Below are 18,386 nucleotides of genomic sequence, written 5' to 3'. Positions count from 1 at the left end.
CAAGAATGCTTATGGCAAAAGTACTGATTAGGAAAGGTCCTGTGTAGTTTCATTGGATGAAAATTTCTGAATCCCATCTCTAGAGTATTTCTTGTGTATACATTGCTTTCTTCTTCTTCTTTCGGCTTTTCCCGGTTAGGGGTCGCCACAGCGGATCACCTGTCGTCTCATGATTGGCAGTGGAGTTTTACTGTATCGAGCTGCCAGCCCGCCACCCAACCTTCCATGGAAGGCACACACACATTCATGCCTAGGGCCAATTTAGTGTGTCCAAGTTACCTACAGCATGTCTTTGGGATGTGGGAGGAAACCGGAGCACCCGGAGGAAGCCCACGCGACCACAGGGAGGACATGCAGACTCCGCACAGAAGGCACCCCAGCCAAGAATTGAACCGGAAAACCTCTTGCTGTGAGATGGCAACACTAACCGCTGCACCACCATGGCCATTGTATATATATTGTTAAAAATATGGATGTTGTACTGGGCATTTCAGAACCTTCATTTCCTTGTCAGCTGCATTGTTGATTGGTGCTTTCTTGACTAAAGTGAGTGGAGGGACTAATGAAGACTAGACTTGATTTTACTTAAATTTTATTTATCTACTTATGCGTGCATTTTAAATTTTATTTATTTGTTAAGGAGGACTATATTATCAACGTGAAAAAATTCGGACACTACCAGTAGAAGATACCTGACTTTATTAATTGGCTTAGTTTTTGGTGTTGCTCGAAAGAGATACATTATTTGTATGCCTAGGAGGACATGATAGACATAACACACTGCTCTGCTAAGGATGGTCTGTTCCTGCTACCCCCCCCCCCCCCCCCCAGTTTTCAGGTCTTGGCTAAAACCTTTTCCACCCCACAGTGCTCTTTTTAGGCAATGCCAGCTTGATAAACCTGCTGACATATGTAAGGCATGTTGGCAAGACAGATACGTGTCTTAGAGGATCTCCATGCTTTGGAACATCGTATTTTCTCACCAGGAAATTTAACACGTGGCCACCAACAATAAAATTAGAAACTTAAGCAAATTAAACCCACCGAAGAGGGGATTTTGCCCCCTACACCCCATATGTGGGGGCGCTTGGCATCCACATCCCCCAAACTAAATATACTAACTCCGAGATCATACCACAGTGGAGAAAAGGGCAAAGTTCTCCATGGTGGCCAAGTGGTAACTTTCCCTGTGAGAAAATACGATGTTCCAGGAATTCATGATTTTAAAGATTCGACACTGTGGTCTTTCTGTTATGAAAGTCAACGGTACAGTAAGTTGACATAATGAAGGGGATCAAAAGTGGGATATCTAGTGTTGTTGCAGATGTGTTGGTGATATGACGTACAGAAAATCTTTATGTATACCTTTAAGGGCAGTAAATGCTGTTTGAAAGTGAGGATCACGTGCATCTCTGCATGAAATAAGATGTAAGGACAGGTGAGGAATGGGAGTGATAAGTCCGTCATTCCACTCTGTGAAGCATTCAGTTCATGTACATGCACTGCTTTCAGGTGTATTACTTAATCTTCCCATATCAGTGTTGATGTGGCATAGCAATGTTCACTCTGTGTGTCCATACTGCTGCTGTACCTTCTCCTGCATCTGTTAGGAGTGATTATGGCATTGAATATGAATGCCTCCCACCCTCCCCCAGATGAGTGAGCTGATATGGGGTCACTCAATACTACTTCTCCTTCCTGGTTGTTCCAGTGTATGGATTGCTAATTGATCCTGGGTCATGAGAGTCTTAGTCATAGTTTATCTTTCTCTGCACGCACACAGTAAGCTCATGCTCCCAGATGTAATCAGAAACTTTCCAAATGCATTCATTAACTAGAATTAAGTAAAGTAGTATTAATAGAACAACTGTAGTCATCTAGGGGGTAGAATTCCCTGCAGCCGCTAACTATTATTACTACTTGTGGGTATGCAACTTTGGGGATGGAATTGTCAGCATTTACACTGTAAAACTGTTTGCAGTTATAATTTAAAATATGTTGTACTGCAGTGATTTACAGTATAGCTGTGTTTAACTGTCAAATTTCAGTTTTTTGCTTAGTATTATACTGGGTTACCACTGTGTCATATTGGACTACTGATCCTCCTGTTACCTATACACTTAAAATGCGTTTGTGTACTTATTTCAATACTGTGCCTGTGTGGGATTCAAATTTTGAGCCTTTGTGATTTGGCCTTTATGGTGTCTGAAGTTTTTGGGAGAAGTGACTAGTAGTAATTCTGTGATCAAGATCCATATTTTTGTCATCCCTGTCATGTAGTTAAGGGTAGGACTGTGGCCCTGCACCACATGCGTAAGCATTTCTTCATAGGGGTCCTGCATCTTTGTCCTCTTCTGAAGAGCCCATTTTAACTGTGCGGCATAGCTGTCAACTTCTTTGTTAAAGATTGAGAAAAAAAAATATATAATGAGGGACAAAGGCCAAAAATCAAGGATAAATTTCAAGTACTTTTCTATTCCACTTAGAAAGTTAATAACAGCAGCATGTTTTCCATCCAACATGCATTTTCTGAAGAAGTCCTCTGACAGCGCAAAGGACTAAAACTCTGACTTCTTAATGAGCTGTTGTTCAAAAGGTGCAGAGATTGAATCTTTGTACCTTCATTTGCCTATACTGTGATTCTGAGCAAGTCACTTAGTGCTTTGACGCAGTTGGGAGTTTGTGGTAGGCTACTTAATGGTCTCCTGGACTGCAGACCTAGTAACTACCTGTGGACCTGAGAAGTGTGAAACTTTGCAGTCTGGCATTATTGACTGTAATCCTCAGTAATTTGCCAGAAAAAAATTTATGAAGGATAGAGCAAAAATATGAAGCAAAATCAGGGACAGTGAGTGCTACACTTTGGGGACTTAATACATGAGCGGTTTTCCCATCTCTCTTTTGAACCTGCTAGTTGAGCAGCTTTGATATTTGAATGTCTGAAAGATTCTGTTCTTTAAAGTCATCACCTGTTCTCAAATGACATTGGAACTTCATGCTGTTATTTATAAGGAACCGCACCTGTCCATTGAGAAGGTGCAGATGTCCCATAGAACCAACTCACATTACACTCATCTCTCTGTTTTCATTCCAGTGACACAATCCATGTCAATAAGAGCTCGTCACATTTTGGGCATACATTTCCATGTCATTTTTTTATCTGAGGAGGATGCACGAGTTCAAAATGACAGAATAACTGGTTGCCATTGTTCTTGCAGGAAGGGGGGGTCTTGAAGTCATCAAGCATGCCGTTTCGAAGAGAATTTCGAACTACTATGTTTTGCTATCAGACAGTGAAGCACCAATTGTACAATGCAGCTGTCATCAGTTATTACACAGGGGGCATGGCCACTTTCTGTGCTTATTTTAAAATTAAAATTATCTTTGTTTTGGACTTTTGTGCCTTAGGCATTTGGTTGTTGGTTCACACTTTCCCAAGGCATTATTTCTTGTAGTATGATTACAGGAGCCAGACCTTCTTTGACAACTAAATGTGCTAAAGGATTTGGTCTTTTGAGCTCTTGTCATTTAATTTTGGCTGCAGCCTCCTTGGAGTTTAATTTCCACTGCTGAGACATGGTAATATCAGATATAGTGTCAACATTTTGATCAATGTAATCAGTCATCAATGTAATCAGTCATTCTGTTGCTGACAGCATTTGAATCATTCTTTCATTTTTTTTTTCTACTGCATGTCCTTTCTTTCCGCCCTGTCACATTACTCCTGGTCTTCATTCTAATTCTTTCTTTTACCTTAAACATCTGACATCTAAAGCAGTTCAGTGTCTTCTCACTAAAATGTCCCTTAATGCCCTCTTTCCCAATCAGGATCTTCATCTTCGAGCTCTGTATAGAGCCACACACAACTCTTATCCTACAGCCACTAATCTCCCTGTATAGTCTTTCTGTATATTCTGGCTATATACCAGAACAATGGAAAAAGTCATAATTTTACTGTTCCTGAAGTTTCCAACCCATCCTGGCCAGGTTATTTTAAACCCATTGCAAATGTCTTCCCGTGTTTAAAAACATTCTTCAAAACTGGGCTATTAATAAATCAGTGACCTTTGCTAAAAGAATAATCTCTTTCTTGCTCAGCCTGGCCTCAGGCCAAATGTCATCATACCTACTGCTCTCTTCCAAGCAGCAGTAGTAATTCAAAAAAAAAAAAAAAACTGGTCTTTTAACAGTTGCAGTTTTCATTTACTTCAAAAACAATTTTGATTACATAGGTTCCTCCTCAGAAGCTCTTTTCCCTTGGATTTAGCTACAACTGCATTCTGTGGATATCCAGGTATTTATCTAACTTGCCAAGTTCTACTTTCACACTCCTTATCCATTTCAGTATTCTTCATGTTGGAGCTCCCCCAAGGCTGTGTTGTCTGTAGTATTTTTCTCCCTCTTAAGTTTCTCTCACGTAGCTTCTGTCAGCAGAATAGAATACATGCTAATTATCTCCATCTGAAATCCTTCTGTGATTTACAAAATTAGCATGCTTTTATCCAGGCTAGTCTGTTTACCTCCTGTTAATGCTCAGTTTGCATGTTTAGCTCTGTCAACACTTCTACTCCAGCAACTAAAAGTTGCACATAGACCTACTCAACTCCATATCCCCATGCTAGAAACACACACCTAAAATGCTGCCGTTCTCTAAACTATGCTGTTCATCACGTCTGTAATGCAGAAAATGCCACCTTCCTCAAAATAAAACATTTGTACCCATCAGTCTGCCATGTATTTGTCCCATAAAGTGCCACCTTTCTCTATGCTTCCTTTATCTATTAATTCCTTTTTTTAACTACACAACTTTCAGTCCCTGTATATCATTGTCCCACTGAGAATAAAGAACTGCAGAACAATTGCCCCTTTACACTAGCTCCTGCTGATAGAAACTTTTACAAGTTGCACCTCTAGTTTTGGAGGACTTTGTAAAAGGAAATGAGTCCCTTGACCCCCATTTGCTTACTCTGCTTCTGGCAAAATCCTTTACCAGGCAATGAACCTGTGTCACACCTCAAAAAAGTCAAGTGCCTACTGTGTTTTCATAGTTAATGAATAAAAATAATCTCATAGGAAAGGTCAAAATGCCTCATGATTTGATGTAAGCTGTCATTGCTTGTAAGAGATGTTACTTTTTGTTAGTATCAGATTTCAGCAGTTGACCGCTTTTGACAATGTCTAATGATACACAGAGCCATTAGTTCTGTAAGCATTACAAGACCTTAATACATGATTGCATGCAAGTATTTGGTTCTTTGTAGTACAGATTCAGTTAAGGTACTGTGGATTACAAAAATAAAAAAGTAGCCTATTCTAGCCAATTTTAAAGTCTTTCTTGCCTTGCCCTGCAATGAATATACCCTTCTGACCCATGTCTGGTAGCATTTACATTTGTTTGCAGCATTAGCAGTAGTTTTTCACAACCTCTTAATAGAAATGTATTTCCTTTCCTATGCTTGCCTGTGACACACACAAAACTCATCTTTGCTTTTCACACGTGACTTCTCCATCTTTTGTCTTGTCAGTATACAGAAGAATAATAAAATCAGCAGATGCACATCATTGTTAATCGTCATCAACTAACAAGTTCCCTAATGCTAATGTTGGTACCCTAATGTTGGTGCTGGCAGCTTACATTTACAAGGATGGATTTAATTGAAGAGTATTTTTACAAGTGTTTTATTAAGATGAGTGGCAGTATTTCATGCAGTAGATATAAATCCCAACTTTAGGCAGGCCATCTTCTGTAGATATTTGACTGTGATAGTACTACTTGACTGTTCTGATATTAAGGAGGTAGTGTATGTCTAGAGACATAATCTGTTCTTTGACCGAAAATTTTGACTTGGTTAGAGTTTACTGGATTATGACCATATGAAACCTTTAGTTTGCCTCAAAAGGCATGCTGTAGTAAGCACTTGTACAGTAACAAGGGAACCTGCCTAATTTTATCCCAGTTTGAGGGAGTGAAGGTGAAGTTATCAAATACATATTAATTTTGGCTGTCATTAGCTAATGTCTCCAAATGTTGATGATGACAACTTACATTAGAACGATGTCCGTCACAGAAGAGTATTCTGAAACTCAGGACTGTAGCTGGGACAGATGGTCCAGTGGGCAGTCCACCAATATGCGCCCTCATAACCAGAGAAATAAAAAGTAATAATCCTCCAGATTTTGAAGTAGTTGCATGCATGCACATGTATGTGCACACGTGCCCACACACACACACACACACACACACACACGCTTTAAACAGCCTTATTTGTAATTGTAGCGGATTAAATGATTACCAGAAAATCCCTTTGACCTGTAAGGACCACTTGGCATCTCTTTTGTAGTGCCAACAGTGCAACTTTTCAGCTTGCGCCCAAAAATGAGTGACATTGCATTTTAGACAGTTGAAATAATGTCTAACCAATGGGAACCTGCCAGGGTGGGGGAGGGAAAGTGTGGAAAACATTTTCAGGCAGCTTCCTGAGTTTCCACATGTTGTAGCAAGAACATTTGTTACCCAGGGCAATGCCCCTATTTGTTGTCCTCATTACCAACTGGACCCACCCCCACCCCCGCCCAATAAATTCATAAATAAAAGACTTTAAAAGACTTTTAATACTGCAAACCAAAAAAAAGCGTAATTGTTTACCAATAATGCTTTTGGCTTTCTTTAACCATTTGGCAGCCTCTCTTACTCCGAAATCACTCCCTCTCTTAACAGATTGAGTTTGGGAGGTCTTCGCCTTCAACCCCACCCTTCCTGCACCTTTTTTTTTTTCTGATTATACAAATTCTGAAACATAATATGTATATTATGTACAAAGATACTTGCTTTGATTTATGTTTTTACCTGTAAAGGTACCTTTAAAATAGGTAATACATTTGTTAGAGTGATTTTGTTGTGTCATGGTTTTGGCTGTGTTGATACTAAAGTGTTCTGTAGTATATTTGCGTAAACCCAGGCAAATAGTTTTGTGTGACCTCACATGAACAGAGCATTGAAAGGTCATTTTTAAGGATATGGCTGTGGCTGTATCACTGTACTTGAGAAGGTTAATAAGAAACTTGGTCTGTCTTTTTATGTAGTTCATTTTGGTCTAGATGCATTTCATATGCAGTCATTTTATTTCTTTCTTTATTTTACAGGAGAACTGTTGTGTGCCCAATAATAGATGTAATTAGCGATGACACATTTGAGTATATGGCTGGATCTGATATGACATATGGAGGTTTTAACTGGAAACTGAATTTCCGTTGGTATCCAGTACCTCAAAGAGAAATGGACAGAAGAAAAGGTGATAGGACACTACCTGTACGGTAAGGAGTTCTGACGTAATTTTTTTAAAATTGAAAATGTGTCAAAATGTAGCTAAAATTTAAGTATTAATATGACAAGCTTGCATTTTAATGTCTATATGAAAGTATCATATCTCTTTTTTTCAGTTTTTTTTTTTATGTAAGATTATTTAGAAGCAGCTGGCTAGGTTTTTATTACTTGATGTGGGGGTGGCGTTTGAGTTGAAATGAGATATTGGAGCTGTATAAAAAATACCGTCATTCGCTCAGCTGGCTGATTTTCATTGTTCTTTCGGAAGATCAAAAGGGTTGTGGTTCCTTGCCTATGTCAGGCATTTGGATTAAAGTTTCTGTACAGGATGAGAGGGGTTCTACATTCTTGATGTATAGTATTTCAGATGAAATGTTAAACTGGACTTCCTGCTTCCTGATCCAGTAGTACTTGCATGCCGCTCCATGATCTTACCAATCCCAACAACAAATAGTAAATATGTGAGCATTACTGTTTTAGAAGTGGCTAATGGCTGAGCTCTGTGGTTCAGCTTTGAGGCTGACATTCTCCTTGCTGCAGCTTTGATATCTGATTTAATGGAAAGCAGATAAAACTCAGATGTGCTCTTTCAGCCCTAGTATGTTCAGTTAGACCCAAAATTAAGCTGTATATAATGCAGTTACTTGTACCATTGTTCCACTTGTTTTAGACCAAGGAAGGAACTCCACAATCATATTATTCCATTGTATATCGCAGCTTTCAACTCTGAATGACTGCAGTAGTCATGCTGCTTTTAATTTGACAGCCCAGAAAGTTAAGAGCACTTGTCAGCTAGTCAGTTTGCACTTTCCTTTTAGTTGCGGCCTGCTGTAAGTTACAATGTTTGATTTAGTTTGACAAGACTGCTTTTTTATAATGTGGGATTATCAATAACAGTGCGCAGGACCACATTCTGATTTATATATCTATTAATGGAGTTTGTGATGACCCAACCACTGGACCAATAATCAAGGAGTCTCAGTCCTCACCACTGGCAACAGTGGGGGATGTTCACTGTGAGGATTACAGGTGCACACACAGTATTTCCAGATGCAGCTCCTCCTGCAGTCTTCCTCCAAATTCCCAGTAAGACTCCCCACTGGCACAGCTATAGAGTTGAGATCTCAGCTGAGTGACCAAGCCAAGACCCCCAGCACACACTATGTCCAACTAGTGCTTCATGTCCCTGCCCAATTAGCTGACACACACAAACTTTGAGGTTTGATTTACACACACGCGCGCACACACACACACACACACACACACACACACACACACACACACACACACACACACACACACACACACACCCTTGGGAAAGGCTGTGACAGGTTTACTAGCTATGCTCCCTTCTGCCCAGACTACAAGGTAGTTATTGCTGCCACCAGTCACTCCTTATCATCTGCTTTAAGGCCCTTAACAAAGGGTGTCCAATCTTACTGTATTTGTATTGGTATTAATACAAGTGGTAATTTGACCAAGAGCAAGGCTGTTAGGAGTGGCCCACACAGTGTCACCAAATAAACTTGCAAGTACTCTCAATACTTAAATGTCTGCACAGATCAGACACAAGGAAAGGTTAAATGTATATTTAATAATAAATATTAAAATAACAAAACAATAATAAGTATATATATTCACAGTGACAAGAGTTCAAAACCACAAGAAATATTTAACACAACATTGCAGGACAGTCTCGAATAAAGAAAAATATCTAAACTAAGCTTTACTAAATTCCTGTCTGTACCTAAGAGAATTACTATAAACTAAGAACTTACTAATAAAGCAAGGCAGATGTGATGAATGGATCTTCTAGTTGTTGTCTTGTCCAAGACCGAATGCTCTGCCTCACTAAGAGATTTCTCAAAATATATCTGAAATATTACTGCTGGGATAGCTTGCAGAATGACATCACTTCTTGTCATCTGAATCTAGTTCCCAGGCAAAACAACCATTGATGAAGCTGTCAGTATTTAGCATCTACCTGTAAAAATATACAGATAAGGGCTTCTCAGAACTATGGCAGATCCTGGAAGTCATAAAACAATTGCATTCCTTCATGCTTTCAAGACTAGTAATTAGTTCACCCTAAAGACAATACAGAAAGTTTCCTAGTACAGTCATTGTGTCTCTTGCTGCATTGAAAACTGAAAGATACCATCTTTTATGGTATAGCCATAAAGTAGTTTAATTTCATTTATTTTACTCAAGTTTGCTGGACAGAAGTTAACCTCCTGTATTCCAGTTTCAACTGTTAAAATATACACATTTAAACAGTTACGATAGTTCCTGTACATTTCTGTTCTCTTCAAGTAGGGCACACTGTGGTTTCATTTCAAACAGCACTTTGCAAATACCTTTTCAGAATACACGTCTATACATGCAGTTTGATATCCACATGATGTACAGTTCTAATAGATTTGTAACACGAGTATCTTCTGTAAGTCATTTCGATATTCAGCAGTGACATGTAGTTATTTACAAAATTCCACCTAGCTGTGCTGGCAGTATCTCCTTTCATCAAAGGGTTCTTACCTCTCAACTATGATTTTCCCAGAATGTCCAGATTTTAGCCTCATATTTTCAGTCTGTTCCTGAAAAAATTAGTGCATCTGACATTGTCCTCTTCATTTCATTAACCTGTAGGAGCTCAGTTCCGATCCTTGGAACTGACCGGCTGCTTTTTCGACAGCTTGAGCTTCCTGACTTGAGCTCCTCCCTAGTACCTATAATGCCCTGCTTACCCAATGTATCTCAGATCTCGTTTGCCATGCTTCACATCAGCGAGTTCTTGTGGCTGTGAGCTTCTCCAGAGATTTTAAGTTTTTTTGGTGTTTTTTGAGTTCATTTACCTTTTATTCTTTTCACATATTACTTCCTTTTTCTCTTTAAACTTCTTTCTCTCTAATTAGGTCTTGTAAAAAAAAAATAGTTTTTTCCCTTTCCTGCCTGTTCTATCAGTAGTCATGTTTCCTGCAGTTAGTTTTTCCTTCCTTTTCTGTCTTTTCGTTTTTGATATGTCAAAAACCTGAAGGTTTTAAAAATATGCAGTTAGTGAGGGTGGAAGATTCCTCTATTGGATGCCCTCAGGGAGTGTGCTTATTGATTGGGGTTTACCCATTTTGAGGCCCTTGCTCTATTTGTCAAGCTTTTCACTACCGGGCTCTGGTGGACACGAGGATTAAGCTTATACTTAAAGGGTTGCTTCCTCCTTGCTCCTCCTTTGGCATGCCTTCAGCTTCAGGGGTGTAACCACCCCCCCTCATAAAAGGCCTAAGGAGACCCAGGAGGGTAGGCATCACTCTCCCGCCTGGTCTTTCTTGGAGCCTCCTAAGTTCAGTGAGGCTTTCACCTTTCCAACCTTTGGCTCCTTCTTCAATCCGCTGTTCGGTTTCAGAGTCTTTGATGCCATTGGTCTCCAGTGCCGAGGTGTTGGAACTGGTAGAGATTTCCTCTTCACATCTAACTATTTCCCTGACCCACTCAGCTTCCTTGGCTTTGCTTCCAAGTGTGTGTCTGAGCTGTAGCTTTGAGGTCGGTTCTGGGGGAGGGCATTGACTCCAAAGTTTTCTGAGCCTTCGCATCCTTGCGGAGCTTTGGCTTTGAACAGCCCGGCTCCAACTCCCACACCCGGGTGGTTTCAGCTCTGTGGGATAGCTTTCAGTGGTCCACAGCCCTTCAGCTTTTGAAGTGGTGGTGAAGGGTCCTCTCCCCAACTAGGGAGACCCTCTGCACTTTCTGCCGTGGTACCTCCCTCTCCTCAGTCTGGTTTGGTGCTTGAGGCCTTCAGTCTGCCACGTGGACAGCCGATCCCCCAAAGCCTCCACACTATCCCCACGGTGGAATCCCAAGCATCTTCCAATACCTCCTCAGAGCATCCCACCAAAGAGGTCCCCAGAAGAGACTGTGAAAAGGAGGCACATTGAATTCCTTATGGAATCGGTTACCATGGACACAGATTTCAAGGAAGCAGAAGGGTCCCCAAAGTCCCCACCCGACGTCTCCTTTGGAGACATTTTAAAAATACTGTGCCAGCGGGGTGGTTGGACAGCCCAAAACTCTTCCCTGGAGGAATTGGTGTTGTGGGAGGCTTTCAGGTCTGGCCCATCTACTACGTGGTTACCCCCCCCAGCTGACCCCCCGATCCAGCTGGTGTCTTCCAGGGCTTGGAAGGCACCAGATACAGTAAAGCCAATCCTGAAATGAGCGGACAAGATTCTTAGCACTCCTGCAGGTAAGTTGTTTTGGGCCAAGGGTATCTCTGTAGATGCCATGGTTGTTGCTGCAGCCACTAAGAAGGAGCTTGCCCAGGAAAGCTCCTCTGTCCATCCCCTGAATAGGGAATCCCAGGCTTTGAACCGACTTGGCAAAAGAGTTTATTCCTCTTCAACATTCACCTTGAGGGTGTTAAACTGTTTATCTCACTTCACATGGCTTCAAAGGGACTTAGTAAAGGAACTTTCTAGCTCGATCCCAGGGTACATGTCTGCTGAGGATCAGAAATCCTTTTCCTGTAGACTGGCCACTCCACAGTTACTAGCCAATGCATCTTCGAGGTTGATTTCCCATGCTGCAACGGGTAAGTCAAGAGCGGTTGGTGCAGGCATTGCCATGAGGCCCCCTGGCTGGATGAGGCTGTGCAATTTTGTGGAGCCGATCCCCCAAAGCCTCCACACTATCCCCACGGTGGAATCCCAAGCATCTTCCAATACCTCCTCAGAGCATCCCACCAAAGAGGTCCCCAGAAGAGACTGTGAAAAGGAGGCACATTGAATTCCTTATGGAATCGGTTACCATGGACACAGATTTCAAGGAAGAAGAAGGGTCCCCAAAGTCCCCACCCGACGTCTCCTTTGGAGACATTTTAAAAATACTGTGCCAGCGGGGTGGTTGGACAGCCCAAAACTCTTCCCTGGAGGAATTGGTGTTGTGGGAGGCTTTCAGGTCTGGCCCATCTACTACGTGGTTACCCCCCCAGCTGACCCCCCGATCCAGCTGGTGTCTTCCAGGGCTTGGAAGGCACCAGATACAGTAAAGCCAATCCTGAAATGAGCGGACAAGATTCTTAGCACTCCTGCAGGTAAGTTGTTTTGGGCCAAGGGTATCTCTGTAGATGCCATGGTTGTTGCTGCAGCCACTAAGAAGGAGCTTGCCCAGGAAAGCTCCTCTGTCCATCCCCTGAATAGGGAATCCCAGGCTTTGAACCGACTTGGCAAAAGAGTTTATTCCTCTTCAACATTCACCTTGAGGGTGTTAAACTGTTTATCTCACTTCACATGGCTTCAAAGGGACTTAGTAAAGGAACTTTATAGCTCGATCCCAGGGTACATGTCTGCTGAGGATCAGAAATCCTTTTCCTGTAGACTGGCCACTCCACAGTTACTAGCCAATGCATCTTTGAGGTTGATTTCCCATGCTGCAACGGGCAAGTCAAGAGCGGTTGGTGCAGGCATTGCCATGAGGCCCCCTGGCTGGATGAGGCTGTGCAATTTTGTGGAGCCTTTCAAACAAGCCTTTATTAATGCCCCCTTTGACGGCTCCACCTTATTTGGACCAACTGTTCGTGAGACTCTCTCCCAGAGTGAGAAGAACAGAAAGACCTTGCCTGCCAACTGAATCCATTTCTCTGTCCCACAAGGGACCTTCTTCAGGAGCCAGTGTGGGAGTAAGAAAATGTGGTTCCAGAAGTTACAGGGTCCTTTTCAGAATAATCAGGGAGATTTTCCTCCGAGGGTAGAGGGGGGAATAATGGAACTGGAAGACGCTGGTCACGCAGACCAGGAGGTCCACAAAACCAGGGGTCTTGGGGAAACTTTTTAGGACAGACTCTTCCAGTGATCCTGAACAGTTGCATGCCTGTCCTCCTCTGGAGGCAGTCGGGGGGGAAATTCTCCTTGCAACCAGAAGCCTGGGAGATCATCACAAGTGACAAATGGGTGCTAAGGATCATATCCAGAGGATACTTCATTCTTTCTGGAAATTCCCAAGAGAAAATGTTACGTCCCCAATGTTCCACCCAATCAGAGGGAGGACACGACCCATGAAATAGAAAAGCTTTTGCAAAAAACAGTCATCCAAGAGGTCCCCTTGATCACGCTGGATCAGGCTTTTACTCCATGTTCTTTTTAGTACCCAAAAAGACAAGGGACCTGAGACCTATTCTGGATCTGACCGGTAAAGCAAACGAAGTTCATGATGGTCACATTACAGTCCATAACAAAGAAACTCACGATAAAGAACTCGAAACAGGAAATGAAATACCAGGTCCGCCAGCAGAAGCAATAATCCAACAGGCAGTGTGTCAAGCGTTTTATTAGAAATAAAATGACCAACGAAATAAATCCAAATTCAAAGACAAGCGCTTTCGCCCGGATACCTTCCAGGCTTTATCAAGTCAAAAACACAGTAAAGCCTTAAGCAAATGCTTAAATAGCCGTGTTAATTGATCACATGCTAAGTTAAAATGTGTGCACATTTAAACAGCATTCTCTAATTAAAAACATTGATCAAAAACATTATTTAAAAACCATTAATAACAAGTTTAAAATGGTTGTAAACCTAATACCATAAAAATAGATGCATAAAAATACAAAGTTATGCCTTTAATATGTGAGAACAGAGGAGAACCTTTGGACTTCTTATTTCCTTCATCTGCTTCATAAAGTGCATAGTGCTTTGTAATGCCACTGCTTAAATATTTATATGCCATAACACGGAGGTGTAAATAACCACCGTGACAAATAATTTACATGTGTTTTTTTCTGTTTGAGTCTATACAGTTGAGCAATGAAAAATAAATAATGTAGTGATAAATAATAAATATTATATGAATAAATACATAAAGAGTTACTGCAGTTATAACCTGGCCCTCCTAAGCCTTAAAACAGAGCCAATGCTTAAAGTGCAATATTTGCATAACATGGCACGGAGGTGTAAATAGCCACCGTGACAAATAATTTACATGTGTTTTTTCTTTAAGTATGTACAGTTGAACAATGAAAAATAAATAATAATGATAAATAATGAGTATTGTATTAATAAATACATAAAAAGTTACTGCAGTTATAACCTGGCCCTCCTAAGCTTTAAAACAAAGCCTATACTTAAAGTGCCATTGAGACCTGGGGCTTTACCTGCGTCAAGTTTGAGCTGCCAGATCAGCTCTCTATACTCTAGTGTGGATTCCCAGTCCCCCCCTCTGACATTAGGGTTTACTTGTTCAAGGATCATAAATTTAAGTTTATAATCCGGACATTCAAGGGAGTGTTTGAAGAAAGCGTTGCTTTCTTTCTTCTTTTCTATATCGTAGGTGTGCTCATATAATCTTTTTCTCAATTCTCGTTCGGATGTTCTTCGTCTTCCATTGCTGCAGTCCTGACTATTGGGTATAGTCCGCGTCCAGTCGGCCCGAATACCAGAGTATAAGGCTGACGTCGGTCAGGGCGCATTAGACTGACGTCAGTACGTCAGGGTACTAATGCGCATGACCGACGTCATATCCTCAGTCTTTTTTGCCGCATGGTCCGATGCAGAAGCAGTTTTGCGAGTGCAGGTTGGCGTTCTGAAATATTTCCGAAACCGGAGTTTCAGACCGAAACAGAGTTGGCTAAGTACCCGTTGGGGAACATTTTGGTTTTTCTTGCCTCAGTATTTTACCGGATGTCAGAAAAAGTGAATAACTGTATTTCTTGTGGGAAACAGATACCTCATAGGGATTATCATACCTTGTGTATACCTTGTTTAGGGCCTGAGCACGACGTTGTTGGTTGCCGCTCTTGTGCTAGGTTTAACAAACGCACTATTAAGAGGAGGTTAGACTGTGCCAGGTTAGTGTTTGGGAAGCGTTGCAATTATAAAATGCCGTCGGATGCTCCGACGCCCGCTTCCTCCAAGAAGCGCAAGGATAAAACAGTGAAGCCTAGGGTTGATGAACCGGCAGTCCCGGACGTCGGTTCTTTAGAAGGCTCAGTGGAGCCGGAGGTTTTGCCAGGAGTTTCCATGGAGTCCCAGGCTGAAACTATACTATTACAGGATGTGCTCTCTCAGGAGGTAGGCCAGGCTGAGGGGGCTTCTCAGGTGACTGTTCTTCCCTCACTTCCCAAGGTAGTTAGAGCCTCTCCTTCTGTTGCCAAAACTTCTTTGAGAGGTAGGCCTAGTTCAGCTTCAGTGGGGGCTTCTCCTAGCATTTCGGGTTCTGTACCTAAGAAACATATGCTTAAAATGGCAGAGGATTTGATTACTATGATTAGAGGTTCTATGCCCCCGCCTGATAAGAGGCCTAGGGTGGAACCGGAGTTTGATAGTTTTGAACAGTGTTCAGAGGCTTCAGAATCTTCTGTGGAAGATATGCAGGAGTATCCTACTTATTCTGATTCTGATGTGGATGATTCCACTCCTACAGCTTCTCCGCCTGAGGATTTTTCATTTTCAGAGACTCTGCATTCCATGAGGGAGCACTTTAAATGGGAAGGCCAGGATTACTCTGATTCCAGGAAAAGGCTTAGGGAATTCTTGTTTTACCCCAGCATAGGCCTTTAGCTATTCCTCCTGTGTTGAATGTGGTGGAAGATGTTTTTGCAGAGGCTTCCCTGAACCCTGACTCTTTGCCTCCTGCTCCTGTTAAGCCTGATAGGTATTATAGGGTGCCCGAAGCTCATAAATATTTGTTTAAGAGTCCTAGGGCGGACCCAGAAACAATTTCTCAAGGGCCTAAAGGTGTTAAGGCTTCTGTGGTTAAAAATCCTGTTCCCACTGATAAAGAGGCAAGGGCTTTGGATAGGTGGGGAAAGAAAGTGTATACTTCTTCCACTCTAGCCATGAGAGCATTGAATTGTCAGTTTCACATGCTAAAATATCAGAATTATCTCCTTTCACAATTGAAATCTAAGGTGGATGCTTTGGCGGAAGGTATTGAGTGTAAAGAGTTGCTGGATTTGGTTCATGTGTCTGAACAAGTGGGTAAGCATTCTTTGCAATGTGGTTTTGATGCTGTACAGGCCTCCTCGAGGGTGGCTGCTACCAGTTCTGTTCTTCGCAGGCATGCCTGGTTGAAGGATCAGAATTTAGCTGAGCATGTTAAGACAAGGATTTTGGATGCTCCTTTACAGTCGGATGTGTTGTTTGGATCGTCTGTGGAAGCAGTTTTAAAGAAAATGGAGGACAAAGCTAAGTCTATGCAAACTGTTAAAGATTTTTTGCAGGTGCAGCCACCAAAGTTTAGTAGAAATTGGCCTGCTAAGGGGTGGACATACCCTGCTTATGATTCCCAGTCTAGGGGTAGGTCTAGACGTGGTAGGGGCAGGGCTCAAGGTTCTTTTAGGCCTAGACAAGGGAGTTCACCTGCTCAGACTTCTGGTGAGGGCAGGGGTCAGTCCTTTCGTAAACAGACCCAATGACCTGTCTTTTCAGCTGCCAGCAGATTCCCGTCTGGCAGCTCCTTTGGGAGGAAGACTGTCTCTTTTCAAAGAAAATTGGGATTTAATTACTCAAGACAAATGGGTGTTGGATATCATTCACCACGGTTACAGATTTTATTTCCATACAATGCCCCCTTTCAAAGGCATGCCAGACGTTCCTCCTCCACAAAGAAAAGAGGCTCACAAGCAAGTTTCTCAGTTACTTCAGATAGGGGCCATTCAGCCAGTCCCTGTATCAGAAAGGGGCCTAGGATTTTATTCTCGCCTGTTCCTTGTACCAAAGAAGGGGAACACGTGGAGACCAATTTTGGATTTATCTCTCCTCAACACGTTTTGGACATTCCCAAGTTCAAGATGTTGACGTTACAACAGCTTTTACCTCTGCTGGGCAAAGATCACTGGATGGTAACTTTAGATCTCAAGGAAGCTTACCTTCATGTGCCTATAAGGCTAAGTTGCAGGAAGTATCTGCGGTTTCGAGCTGGAAATTCTCATTATCAGTTCTCTGCCTTGCCCTTTGGCTTATCTACTGCCCAGAGTATTCACAAAGGTTCTGGCTCCAGTGATAGCTTACTTCAGGCTTCAAGGAATTCAAATCTATCCTTACTTGGACGACTGCCTGATTCTGGCTCAAGAAAAGGAAGACCTTCTACAGCATCTGGAATATGTTATAGCAGTGCTAAGATGCCTAGGGTATTCTGTGAACGAAATAAAGTCCAGTCTAGTACCCTCTCAGGACATGTGCTTTCTGGGTGTGAGACTGAATACAGCAGCCCAGATGGCCTTTTAACCCCGGACAAACAAAAGAGTCTGTCACTTTACTTCCATCAACTATCTCATCAGTCCGTGCTGACTGCAAGGACAGTCCTTCAAGCATTAGGGTTCATGGCATCTTGTATTCTGGTGCTTCCCAATGCCAAACTGCATATGAGGAAGCTACAGTGGTATCTCAAAATGTATGGACACAGCACTGCCAGGATTTGGACACTGTCATTCAAATAATACCTTGCCTTCGAAAAGAATTCTTGTGGTGGGCTCAGGAATGTCACCTAAACAAGGGACTCTCTGTGACCCGGCCAGAGGCAAGTCAGATCTTAACGACAGATGCCTCGGACCTTGCTTGGGAGCTCATCTAAATGGAAAGTGGATACAAGACAAGTGGCCTGCCAGACTACAGCATCTACATATCAACATGAAGGAGATGTTAGCAGTCCAGTTTGCATTAATGGCTTTCAAGGAGTTACTTCTTCCAGGGCAGGTGTTGATTCTAACAGACAACACAACTGTCATGTGGTACATCAACAAGCAAGGGGGAACACATTCTTATCCTCTATGCAGGCAAGCAATGATTTTATGGGAGACTGCGCTAAGCTTGCAACTAACTCTTCAGGCAAGGTTTCTGCCAGGAGCACAGAACTCCTTAGCAGATGTGTTAAGCAGACAAATCATGGATCCCCACGAGTGGAAACTGGATCTTCATGTATTTCAGAAACTGACAGTGTCATGGGGAACTCAGACATAGATCTGTTCGCTTCTCCACTAAACCACCAGCTGCCAAAGTATTGCACAAAGGGGTTTCATCACACAGCTTGGAAAGTGGATGCTCTGTCTTTCAGTTGGAAAAACCTTCATGTGTATGCCTTTCC

At 42.2% G+C, this 18,386-nt stretch overlaps 1 protein-coding gene across 4 annotated transcripts in view; it reads left to right on the top strand.

Annotated features, from left to right (window-relative positions):
• GALNT1 (polypeptide N-acetylgalactosaminyltransferase 1) overlaps positions 1-18,386 on the top strand; it is a 1,910,365-nt gene that overhangs the window by 1,508,419 nt on the left and 383,560 nt on the right. For all 4 annotated transcript variants that reach the window (XM_044065104.1, XM_044065106.1, XM_044065102.1 and 1 more), the window contains exon 6: positions 7,144-7,314. In XM_044065104.1, coding sequence (XP_043921039.1) covers positions 7,144-7,314 — 171 coding nt within the window. The remainder of the gene's footprint in view (positions 1-7,143; positions 7,315-18,386) is intronic.

This window comes from Protopterus annectens, chromosome 3.part0 (genome assembly GCF_019279795.1).
Source record: "Protopterus annectens isolate FY-2018-M chromosome 3.part0, PAN1.0, whole genome shotgun sequence".
Classification (NCBI taxonomy): Eukaryota; Metazoa; Chordata; order Ceratodontiformes; family Protopteridae; genus Protopterus; species Protopterus annectens.
The sequence above is the reverse complement of the archived record's forward strand: the minus strand, read 5'-3'. Positions and strand labels throughout refer to the sequence as shown.